Source organism: Indicator indicator, chromosome 26 (genome assembly GCF_027791375.1).
Source record: "Indicator indicator isolate 239-I01 chromosome 26, UM_Iind_1.1, whole genome shotgun sequence".
In the NCBI taxonomy this organism is placed as follows: domain Eukaryota; kingdom Metazoa; phylum Chordata; class Aves; order Piciformes; family Indicatoridae; genus Indicator; species Indicator indicator.
Window position 1 is genome coordinate 501,680 of NC_072035.1, and position 11,809 is coordinate 513,488.

The window sequence follows — 11,809 nt, forward strand, 5'->3', positions numbered from 1 at the left end:
CTCCTTGGGCCCCTCACTCCCCACTGCCTCCCTGCCCTCCCCACAGCCCACTCACAGGGTGCACGTGCATGGTGGAAAGCAGGGTGTCGGTATGGGCTGTGGAGCTGTCCCCAGGGAGGTGGCACCAAGGTGGGCAGAAGGGCTCCCTTGCAGGGGGCCAACTGCTTGTGACCCAGGCTAGGCTGCACAACCCTGCTTGGCCACCAAGCCACACCAGTCCCAGGCCTGAGGGCACAGATGTGCCCAATGCTTCCTCCCAGGGACACAGAGGTTCTGCCCATGGGGCCAGAGAACTCCTGGAGAACAAATAACTTAACAGAGGGGAGCAGGGCAGGCAAAGCCAAGCTGGGGGAGCATCCCGGGCAGTGCCTGCCTGCAGCTGGCTGGGGCAGAGGGAGCGCCAGGGTGGCAGAGGCGTGGGGTTGCCCCAGTGGCAGAACCCCATTTCATCCCCAGTCCCTGTGCCCCCCAGCCCCTACTGGGACAGGCAGCTCCCCTGGCTGCTGGCAGCCCCGAGGGCGAGGGGGCAGCCCCGAGGGCGAGGGGGCAGGGGGGCGGCAGGCAGCAGAGCAGGCTCCTAGCACTCCTTCTGCCTCATGCGCAGCTCATGGCGCCGCAGGTGGTTGTAGAGGGACTGCACGTAGGTGAAGACACACTTGGCATCCGGCTTCTTCCCCATGATCATCATATCTTCCACCTCCACCAGGGGCACGCAGTCCGCCAGCATCCTGCAGAGACGCAGCCCTCAGCACCGCCCCTGCCTGGGCTGCCCCACCCCAGGGGCTGAGACCAGGGGGGACCCTGTGCCACCCAGGGCCTGCTGGTGTTGGGCACCAGTGCCCTCAGCCTCGGCTCAGCTTCTGCCTGCCCCCACAGTACCCACGTTCCCTGCTGCTCCTGGCACTGGGAAAGGGCAAGAGATGCCTGCAAAGGGGGCAGCCTGCCTGCAGCCCCTGCCACGCTGGTGCTCCCTGCCCAGCTTTTGGTGCTGGCAGTCAGCCCCTGCTCAGGCTGTGCCCACCCAGCTCCTCCCCCAGCTGGTGCTGGTGCATTGTAGGGTAAGACCAAACTGCCTGCCCACACATCTCTGCTGTGTGTCCCCTGCCCCCCAACTCCACCAGCTGCTCCAGGCACAGGCGTGGGGGGGGGGGGGGTGTCCTCATCACACACTGCTCCTTACTTCTGCTGCAGGCTCTGGCCCTGCTCTCCTGCCTCCCCCTAAGCTCTGCCAGCCTAGTTCCTACTCCTGTCCTGTCCTGGAGCCCAGGGGAGCTGCCTGCCTCAGGCACAGCACCACTGGTGGGGTGGGCACTGCCTAGCTTCAGTTAGCACAGTGGCCCGTGCCTATGACCTCCAAGCCTGGGCCCTGGTGCTGTGCTGGGGTCTGTGTAGGGCCTTGCTCCAGCAGCTGCCAAGCTTGGTGGGATACTGGCAGAGCAACCATGGCTACACCCCCATCTTCACCCCAGCTTCTGCTACCCCACCAAAGGGGAAGCAGCCCAGCCCTTGGCCTGCCTGATCCACCCAGCCAGCTCCCTGGGCTACAGGTGCCCTGCCTCTTCCCCAGCTGAGGGCACTTGGGCAGCCATGGCAGAATCCAGCTTGCAGGGTCTGGAGCATGGCTGGTGGTCACTACAACAGTAAGCAGGGCATGGAGGAGAAGAGGCCACCTCCAGCCTCTCACCTTTCTGCTAGGGGCTGATGAGAGCGTGCAGAAGCCATCACCCAGCCCTGCCCAGGTCCCTGTACCCTTGCCAGGCAGCGTGGCAGATGGCAGCACCCACCAGGGGACAGAGAATGCTGGAGTACCCCAGGCTGCTGCTGTTGATAGTGCCCAACACAACCATGAATGCCCAGGCACACGAGGGCTGCTTGGTGCAGGCTGGCAGCCCTCACTGACCGCAGGGCTTGCCCAGCTGCTCTGGCACTGGGACCACCCTCGGGCAGGGGTTCTGCCCCAGTGACAAGGGGCACTGGGCAGCTCTGTGCACAAAGAGGATCTGAACCTCAAGCTGCCAAACAACACCTCCCTGAGCCCTCTCCCACTTCTCCAGGCTGCAGTAACCTTTGCTGCACACCTCAGTCCCCCCAGCAGAGCCCATCACAACCAGCACAGCTGAGAAGGGACCACCAGCTGGTGCCAGCCCCCTGGGAAACACCAGGACCAAGGAGAGGAGAAAGCCTCCCCAGCTGAAGAGGTCTGCTGGCACCCTGCCCCCAGCCCCTGTCCCAGCTCTCCCAGGAAGCTTCTGCCGTGCTGCAGGCGATGGGTTCCAAGCCCACGGTCTAGACTCAGTGGGGGTGGGCCATGCTCAGGGCCTTAGGAAGGTCCCAGCCCGACCTCCAGAGGCTGTTTCACTGCTACCTCCGACGGCAAAGCAAGAGCAGCGCAAGGAGAGCAACTCTGCCCTTATAAAGCCATTATTTGGGCCCCGGTGTGCTGCTGCTGCCCGGAGCCCGGGGGAGCAGCAGCGCCAGCTGGGATGTCCCTGAAGACAGGCACAAACACTGCAAGACGAGGCAGGACCCAAGCCTTGAGTCACACTTTCCAGGCTTCCCACTCTTGCCCATATATGAGCAAGCAGCACCTCATGGGCAGGGCCCCCACGCCTGGCTTCCACCGCAGGGGCTGCAGCCTCCCCCCGAGCCGGGGTCAGCAGCTCCTGCACACCCCGGGGTTGGGGGTGAAGGAGGCGCAAGTGCAAGCAGCAGCAGCGCTGGGTCATTGCCAGGGGGCTCACCTGCACCCACCAACACTGCTGGGGCTCGCACTGCAGCACAGCGACCCGGAGCAGGGCCCCCGCAACTAAATCCTCGGGATCCAGCTCAGCCCGCGGGGAGGGAAAAGCAGCGGCGACTCCGTTCCTGCTGCTGCCCTCTCCGTGCGGCTGCAGAGCCGACAGCCCCCTGGGCCGACATGGCCTCCCCTCCCTCCCCTAAAGCCCCACGGGTGCTATTCTATGGGTTCAGAGGCCACCCGGCTGCCTCTACCCCTGTCCTGGCCGCGGCTCGGCCCCGCCAGCCGCTGCCGCCCGCGGCGCCCACGGGCATCCCCCAGCCTCTTCCCTAGCCTTGGCGGCTGCTCGTCGGGCTGGGGCCAAGCAGCCGGGCAGCGGGGCGAAGGCAGATTATTTGGAGGGGAAGGTTCTCACCATCGCTCCCGGGGGCGTGAAAATGGGCTACGACTTTTTGGTTTTTACCAGCCCCTTCTGGACCAGGCAGCGATAGAATTCCTGAATGTATGTGTACACACACTTCCAATCCGGCTCGCGCATCCGGACCATGTCCTCCACGTCCAGCAACTGCGGACAGTCTGCGTGCTTCCTGGGGGCAGGGAGAGAGAGGGGCAAGCCAGTGACCACAGCCCAGTTGGGGGAGGGGAGGAAGAGAGAAAACAGAGACACAGATCAATGCAGTTCCCACCCCTCCCCGCCCTGCCGGGCAGATGCTGCTCTGCTCTCGCATGCTCTGGGGGAAGGGGAGGGTGGGGTGCGTGATGCGGGGACGGGGAGGCTCCAGGCACCACCGCACCAAGGCCATTCAGTGAGGTTTGGGGAGCGCGGGGGGCACAAGCAAGGGAGAGGGGAGAGCAGATGTGAGCTGGCGTGGTTTAAAGCTGTCATTGCGGGGCGTGGAGAGGCGTGACGAGCGCGGGCTCAGCATCAACAATCCGGTTTGTTGTTGCTGAGCCCGCGCTCCTCACGCCTCTCCACGCCGCTCACCTGCTCTCCCCTCTCCCTTGCTTGTGCCCCCCGCGCTCCCCAAACCTCACTGAATGGCCTTGGTGCGGTGGTGCCTGGAGCCTCCCCGTCCCCGCATCACGCACCCCACCCTCCCCTTCCCCCAGAGCATGCGAGAGCAGAGCAGCATCTGCCCGGCAGGGCGGGGAGGGGTGGGAACTGCATTGATCTGTGTCTCTGTTTTCTCTCTTCCTCCCCTCCCCCAACTGGGCTGTGGTCACTGGCTTGCCCCTCTCTCTCCCTGCCCCCAGGAAGCACGCAGACTGTCCGCAGTTGCTGGACGTGGAGGACATGGTCCGGATGCGCGAGCCGGATTGGAAGTGTGTGTACACATACATTCAGGAATTCTATCGCTGCCTGGTCCAGAAGGGGCTGGTAAAAACCAAAAAGTCGTAGCCCATTTTCACGCCCCCGGGAGCGATGGTGAGAACCTTCCCCTCCAAATAATCTGCCTTCGCCCCGCTGCCCGGCTGCTTGGCCCCAGCCCGACGAGCAGCCGCCAAGGCTAGGGAAGAGGCTGGGGGATGCCCGTGGGCGCCGCGGGCGGCAGCGGCTGGCGGGGCCGAGCCGCGGCCAGGACAGGGGTAGAGGCAGCCGGGTGGCCTCTGAACCCATAGAATAGCACCCGTGGGGCTTTAGGGGAGGGAGGGGAGGCCATGTCGGCCCAGGGGGCTGTCGGCTCTGCAGCCGCACGGAGAGGGCAGCAGCAGGAACGGAGTCGCCGCTGCTTTTCCCTCCCCGCGGGCTGAGCTGGATCCCGAGGATTTAGTTGCGGGGGCCCTGCTCCGGGTCGCTGTGCTGCAGTGCGAGCCCCAGCAGTGTTGGTGGGTGCAGGTGAGCCCCCTGGCAATGACCCAGCGCTGCTGCTGCTTGCACTTGCGCCTCCTTCACCCCCAACCCCGGGGTGTGCAGGAGCTGCTGACCCCGGCTCGGGGGGAGGCTGCAGCCCCTGCGGTGGAAGCCAGGCGTGGGGGCCCTGCCCATGAGGTGCTGCTTGCTCATATATGGGCAAGAGTGGGAAGCCTGGAAAGTGTGACTCAAGGCTTGGGTCCTGCCTCGTCTTGCAGTGTTTGTGCCTGTCTTCAGGGACATCCCAGCTGGCGCTGCTGCTCCCCCGGGCTCCGGGCAGCAGCAGCACACCGGGGCCCAAATAATGGCTTTATAAGGGCAGAGTTGCTCTCCTTGCGCTGCTCTTGCTTTGCCGTCGGAGGTAGCAGTGAAACAGCCTCTGGAGGTCGGGCTGGGACCTTCCTAAGGCCCTGAGCATGGCCCACCCCCACTGAGTCTAGACCGTGGGCTTGGAACCCATCGCCTGCAGCACGGCAGAAGCTTCCTGGGAGAGCTGGGACAGGGGCTGGGGGCAGGGTGCCAGCAGACCTCTTCAGCTGGGGAGGCTTTCTCCTCTCCTTGGTCCTGGTGTTTCCCAGGGGGCTGGCACCAGCTGGTGGTCCCTTCTCAGCTGTGCTGGTTGTGATGGGCTCTGCTGGGGGGACTGAGGTGTGCAGCAAAGGTTACTGCAGCCTGGAGAAGTGGGAGAGGGCTCAGGGAGGTGTTGTTTGGCAGCTTGAGGTTCAGATCCTCTTTGTGCACAGAGCTGCCCAGTGCCCCTTGTCACTGGGGCAGAACCCCTGCCCGAGGGTGGTCCCAGTGCCAGAGCAGCTGGGCAAGCCCTGCGGTCAGTGAGGGCTGCCAGCCTGCACCAAGCAGCCCTCGTGTGCCTGGGCATTCATGGTTGTGTTGGGCACTATCAACAGCAGCAGCCTGGGGTACTCCAGCATTCTCTGTCCCCTGGTGGGTGCTGCCATCTGCCACGCTGCCTGGCAAGGGTACAGGGACCTGGGCAGGGCTGGGTGATGGCTTCTGCACGCTCTCATCAGCCCCTAGCAGAAAGGTGAGAGGCTGGAGGTGGCCTCTTCTCCTCCATGCCCTGCTTACTGTTGTAGTGACCACCAGCCATGCTCCAGACCCTGCAAGCTGGATTCTGCCATGGCTGCCCAAGTGCCCTCAGCTGGGGAAGAGGCAGGGCACCTGTAGCCCAGGGAGCTGGCTGGGTGGATCAGGCAGGCCAAGGGCTGGGCTGCTTCCCCTTTGGTGGGGTAGCAGAAGCTGGGGTGAAGATGGGGGTGTAGCCATGGTTGCTCTGCCAGTATCCCACCAAGCTTGGCAGCTGCTGGAGCAAGGCCCTACACAGACCCCAGCACAGCACCAGGGCCCAGGCTTGGAGGTCATAGGCACGGGCCACTGTGCTAACTGAAGCTAGGCAGTGCCCACCCCACCAGTGGTGCTGTGCCTGAGGCAGGCAGCTCCCCTGGGCTCCAGGACAGGACAGGAGTAGGAACTAGGCTGGCAGAGCTTAGGGGGAGGCAGGAGAGCAGGGCCAGAGCCTGCAGCAGAAGTAAGGAGCAGTGTGTGATGAGGACACCCCCCCCCCCCCCACGCCTGTGCCTGGAGCAGCTGGTGGAGTTGGGGGGCAGGGGACACACAGCAGAGATGTGTGGGCAGGCAGTTTGGTCTTACCCTACAATGCACCAGCACCAGCTGGGGGAGGAGCTGGGTGGGCACAGCCTGAGCAGGGGCTGACTGCCAGCACCAAAAGCTGGGCAGGGAGCACCAGCGTGGCAGGGGCTGCAGGCAGGCTGCCCCCTTTGCAGGCATCTCTTGCCCTTTCCCAGTGCCAGGAGCAGCAGGGAACGTGGGTACTGTGGGGGCAGGCAGAAGCTGAGCCGAGGCTGAGGGCACTGGTGCCCAACACCAGCAGGCCCTGGGTGGCACAGGGTCCCCCCTGGTCTCAGCCCCTGGGGTGGGGCAGCCCAGGCAGGGGCGGTGCTGAGGGCTGCGTCTCTGCAGGATGCTGGCGGACTGCGTGCCCCTGGTGGAGGTGGAAGATATGATGATCATGGGGAAGAAGCCGGATGCCAAGTGTGTCTTCACCTACGTGCAGTCCCTCTACAACCACCTGCGGCGCCATGAGCTGCGCATGAGGCAGAAGGAGTGCTAGGAGCCTGCTCTGCTGCCTGCCGCCCCCCTGCCCCCTCGCCCTCGGGGCTGCCCCCTCGCCCTCGGGGCTGCCAGCAGCCAGGGGAGCTGCCTGTCCCAGTAGGGGCTGGGGGGCACAGGGACTGGGGATGAAATGGGGTTCTGCCACTGGGGCAACCCCACGCCTCTGCCACCCTGGCGCTCCCTCTGCCCCAGCCAGCTGCAGGCAGGCACTGCCCGGGATGCTCCCCCAGCTTGGCTTTGCCTGCCCTGCTCCCCTCTGTTAAGTTATTTGTTCTCCAGGAGTTCTCTGGCCCCATGGGCAGAACCTCTGTGTCCCTGGGAGGAAGCATTGGGCACATCTGTGCCCTCAGGCCTGGGACTGGTGTGGCTTGGTGGCCAAGCAGGGTTGTGCAGCCTAGCCTGGGTCACAAGCAGTTGGCCCCCTGCAAGGGAGCCCTTCTGCCCACCTTGGTGCCACCTCCCTGGGGACAGCTCCACAGCCCATACCGACACCCTGCTTTCCACCATGCACGTGCACCCTGTGAGTGGGCTGTGGGGAGGGCAGGGAGGCAGTGGGGAGTGAGGGGCCCAAGGAGGGGCTGGGATAGCAGCCCCTGCTCTCCCGCCCCGCCCAGGGCACCCTGTGCTCCGTGCCACTCACCCCTCCAGCACTGTCCCTATGCCTGCACTGCCACCTACCAACACCAGCCAGACAATAAAGGTTTATTCTACAGGGTGATGCCTCTGCCTCAGCTCCTGCTCCTTGGCCATGACACTGCTCCCACTGCAGTGGATGCCACAGTGCCCAGGGGGTACTGGCAGCCCTGCCTGCTCCCACCCCACTCACCTGGGCACAGGGAGATGCAGGGCCAGTGCTGCTTCTCCTGCTCAGGGGAGATGTTTGGAGCCAAGGGGCACCATCAATGACCTACCCTGACCAAAAGTGGTTGTTTCACTGCACCCCCCCTACCCCCACCCAGGGAGGAGACCCCAGGCTGCTATCAAGGCTGTGCAAAACCAGGTCTGCAGATGTCACAAGTGCACCCTGCTGCTTTTCCCAGCCAAGGGCCAGGTGTCTCTGCTGGGGCAGCACAGCCCCTGCGCTTTGGCTCTGCACGTTGGGAACCACTTGTAGCTCACATCTATCCCCCTGTGTCCCACCAGAACAGCTCATCCTGAGCTGTGGTGCTTCACCTCCATCGTGCCTGGGAGGGGGTGGCACAGGAAGAGCATGGTTGGTGTGTGGGACATTTGTTGGCTCACCAGGGGTAGCTGTGACCCTGCCACCTCTTCCCACCTCAGGGACACTCAGGTCCTGCTGGCGCTTTGCAGAGCAGTGCAGGATGTGCCCCACTGACCCCCCCTTGGATAGGAGGACACAATGCAGCTGATCCTGTGCAAGGGCTTTACTGGGGGTGGGTATGAGACAACCCTGCTGAGCTGTGAAGCCATCCCCTCCCTGGGGGCAGCTCTCCTACCTCCTGGACTTAGCACATCTACTCTCAGCACCTTGGGCTTTCTGCTGAGCGCTTCATCCTGTCCCGTGCAGGTAGGGAACTGCTGCCCAGCACTGGGATTCAGCCACACCTCGAAGCATGACAAGGGAGCACAAGGAGCCCTGCTCCTCTCAGCCAGCCAGGTAGGCTGGCCGTCAGGGGAGGGAAGGGCATGACAGGCACACAGGACCCCTGGAACGTCCACGAAGCCTGGGAAGCCTCTGCTCAAGGTGTCCTTGTAGCAGAGGCTGCACAACACTGAGCAACAGCTGAGGGGGCACCTTTGCCACCTGGCAGCAGCATCCCCAGCTGCTCCCTTGCCTTTATACCCAGCTGCTGGGCACTGGCAGCAGCAACCCTCGCTACAGGTCTGGGTGTTCTTCCTTCTCCTGTTCAGGTGGGGTCCTGCTGTCAGCACCGGGGGCTCGGGCAGGTGGGAGGGTGGGCAGAGGCCTGGCAGGGGCAAACTGGAACTCCTCAGGCACGGGGGCGTCGGGCGCCTCCTTGCGGTAGAAGCCCAGCTCCTGCACTAGGTGATTGATCTCCTCCCGGGTCATGTCGCTCAGAGGGATTCTCTGCGCACAGACAGTGGTTGCAGCCTGGCACCCAGCAGGGCACCGACCGCCCCAGCTCCTGCTGCACTGCTCACTCACCTCCAGCTCCTCGTATCGGTGGCTGAGGAGCACAAGCTCAGGGTCAGCACCGGGCAGGTGTTTCATCTCCAGGTTATGGCTGGGTGATGGGTTAAGGACTGGACAGTACTGGGTAGGTCCACACAGCCCTCCCATTCCATCCCGTCCATCACATCCCACTCCCTCCCACTCCAACACATCTCACCCCCCTACCCCTTCTCATCCTCCACCATTCTGTACTGTCCTCTTAACTTCCCATCTAATCCTATTCCATCTGTCCCTAGGCCATCATGTCCTCCACCCCATCCAACCCCCATCCTCCATCCCCTCCCACCTCTCATCCTTCTCACTCTGTCCACCACTGCATTCAGTCTAGTTCTCCATCCCACACAGTCCTGCCTTGTCCCATCCCATCCTCTATCCCTGTCCCATTCCACCCCCATCCCATCACATCCTATCCTGCTCCCACCCCCCATCCCATATCCTGTCTTGTCCCAGACTGTATTCCGTTCCATCTCACCCTGTCTCCCATCTTGTATCCCATCCCACCCTCATCCTGTTCTGTCCCCTATCCCAGCCCATCCCGCCCCCATTCAGTCCACTCCCATCATATCCCATTTCCTGTTCCCTATTACATCCCATCCTGTCCCCTATCCCATCCCATCCCATCCCGCCCCTATTCAGTCCAGTCCCATCCTATCCCATCCCATTTCCTGTCCCCTCCGCATCCCGTCCTGTCCCCTATTCCATCCCATCCTGCCGACATCTCATCCCTTCCCGCCCCTATCCCGTCTCATCCCACCCATCCCGCGTCCCGTCCCATCCCATCTCCTGAGCTCAGCACGCAGCCCGGCAGGGTGCGGCGCCGCTCGGGGCAGAGGCTGTGGCGGGTACTAGAGGGGGATGTCCTGGGTGACGAAAGCCTTCACCTGCGGGCAAGAGCGGTCGGCACGGCTCAACGGTGTCCCCGGCCCCGGCCGGTCCCGACCCCCACCCGCGACACCTACCTCCCTCAGGCGGTTCAGCCGTCACCCGCCGCAGGTCTGCGGGGAGGAGATACTCGGTCAGCGCGCCGCGTCCCCGTGGGCTCCGCGACCTCCCGCATCCCCCACCCCGCGCTCACCTCCACCTTGCCCCGGGCCAGGCCCCGCAGCTCTGCTCGGCGGCGCCGGGAGAGTTCGGGGTCGCTCCCCGCCGGCAGCAGCGCTGCCGCCAGCTGCAGCAGCAGCAGCAGCGAAGCCACCCGCGGCATCCCGCAGCCGCCACGTCACGATCCCCACGCGCGGGGGAGGCGGGGAACGCCTCCCCGCCCGGGCGGCACGGCCACGCGCACGCACAGCGCGGGAGCAGCCCCAGCCGGAGCGCCGGCGCCCCGCGTGCACACGAGGCGCACGCGAGCACGGGGGACGCGCGCGCAAGCACAGCGCGAGCCCACAGGGAAGTAGCTGCAACGCACAGACAGGCGCCTGGCACGCAGCAGATCCTCCTGGGCGCTGTACACACAGACCCTAGGCACACACACTGCACGCACACTGCACATACAGACCCTGGGCACCGCATTCTGCACGCACGCTGCACACACACTGCACACACACGCTCATATGTACGGGCAGATGTGCACACACAAGGGCAGCTGTGTATGCACAGGGGCAGATGTGCGGGACAGATGCGCACGAACAAGGGCAGCTGAGCAGAGCAGATGTGCACGAAGAGCAGCGCGCGTGCAAGGCAGGTGTGCACGCGCAGGGGCGGGGCGTGGGCGGGGCGGTGGCAGGTGCGCGAGGAGCGGGGCGCGGCGGCGCTCGCGCCTCCTGCGCCTTTAAGGCGCCGCGCAGGTGGGGGGCGGGTGCTGACGTCACGGGGGGGGCAGAACCACAAGGTGAGCCGGTGTGGGGGGGCGCGGGCCGGGCCGGGCCCGGCGCCGGTCGCTCGGAGCTGCCGCCGATGGAGCTGGCCCGGCGCGGCAGCGCGGACCAGGGCTCGGCCGCCGCGGCGGGGCCTCGGCCCGGCCTTCCGTGGGGTCCCGCGGCCGCCGCCTCTCCCGCGCGGCCGGTGTCCTTCGGCTCCGGGGGCTCGGCCCGGCCGCAGCCGGGCGGCGGGACCCCGGCGGCGCCTTTCCTCGGGGGTGGCGGCGTCTCGGGCGTCCGTAGGAGCTCCCGGCCGGACGCCGCCTGCGACCCCTTTCTCTATGCGTGCCCGCGGCCCGGCGGCGCGCCGCGCGGCGGGTCAGAGGAGCGGGCCTCGGGCAAGGCTGCCCAGTCCCTGCCGCTGGACGCCAGCCGGGTCCAGCCCGAGGGGACCGGCGGGCACCACCCCTTCGCGCTGCCGGCCCTGCTGCCCCCCAGCCCGGGCGCCCCCGCAGCTCGCCCCGCTATGCCGTCCCCCGTAGCGCTCGGCCCAGCGCCGAGCCGACCCGCCTTCACCGAGCTCAGTCCCCTGGAGCATGACGCCCCTGGCAAGCCGCCGCCCGCCGAGCGGAGGGAGATGCTCCCCAAGGCGGAGTCGAGCGACCACATCTCGGCCTGGGCGAGCTCCTCGCCCCGCGCCGCCGGACTGCCCAAAGCCATCTCCAGCGAGTTCATCGCCGGCGGGCGGGCGAGCCTGGCCAAACCTGCAGCCCTTTCCAAACCGGAGCCGGACGAGCTCTCCTTCTTCGGAAAGTCTCTCGGCCTGCCAAGCTCCAGTGACTCCTGCGATGCGCTGCTCGGCGGCTCGGGAAGGGGCCCGGAGGACAACTCGTTCCGGTGAGCAGGTGTCACCGCGAGGGGAGCGCAGGGAGACCCATGCCGGGCAGAAGCTGCCCTTGCTATGTACGAAGCAGCGAACGAAACCTCCTGGGGGCTGGAGTTGCCCCATGGCTCCTACTGTGGGTCTTGGTTCAGCTGGAGGAGATCTCTGGTTAGGGGCCACGGACAGACTGTTCGCTGACGGGAGGGGATGCCCGGTGCCCGCTGTGGGTGCA

At 65.6% G+C, this 11,809-nt stretch overlaps 1 protein-coding gene across 1 annotated transcript; it reads right to left on the reverse strand.

The window, feature by feature from the left end:
- Nucleotides 1-8,551: 8,551 nt before the first annotated feature.
- On the reverse strand, nucleotides 8,552-10,099 carry SELENOM (selenoprotein M). The gene is made up of 5 exons (XM_054392896.1): nucleotides 9,971-10,099; nucleotides 9,855-9,890; nucleotides 9,742-9,776; nucleotides 8,869-8,947; nucleotides 8,552-8,790 (listed from the first exon to the last, which is right to left on the reverse strand). Exons 1-5 carry the CDS (start codon nucleotides 10,097-10,099, stop codon nucleotides 8,578-8,580), a joined length of 492 nt encoding a protein of 163 aa, XP_054248871.1. The 3' UTR covers nucleotides 8,552-8,577.
- Nucleotides 10,100-11,809: the final 1,710 nt, after the last annotated feature.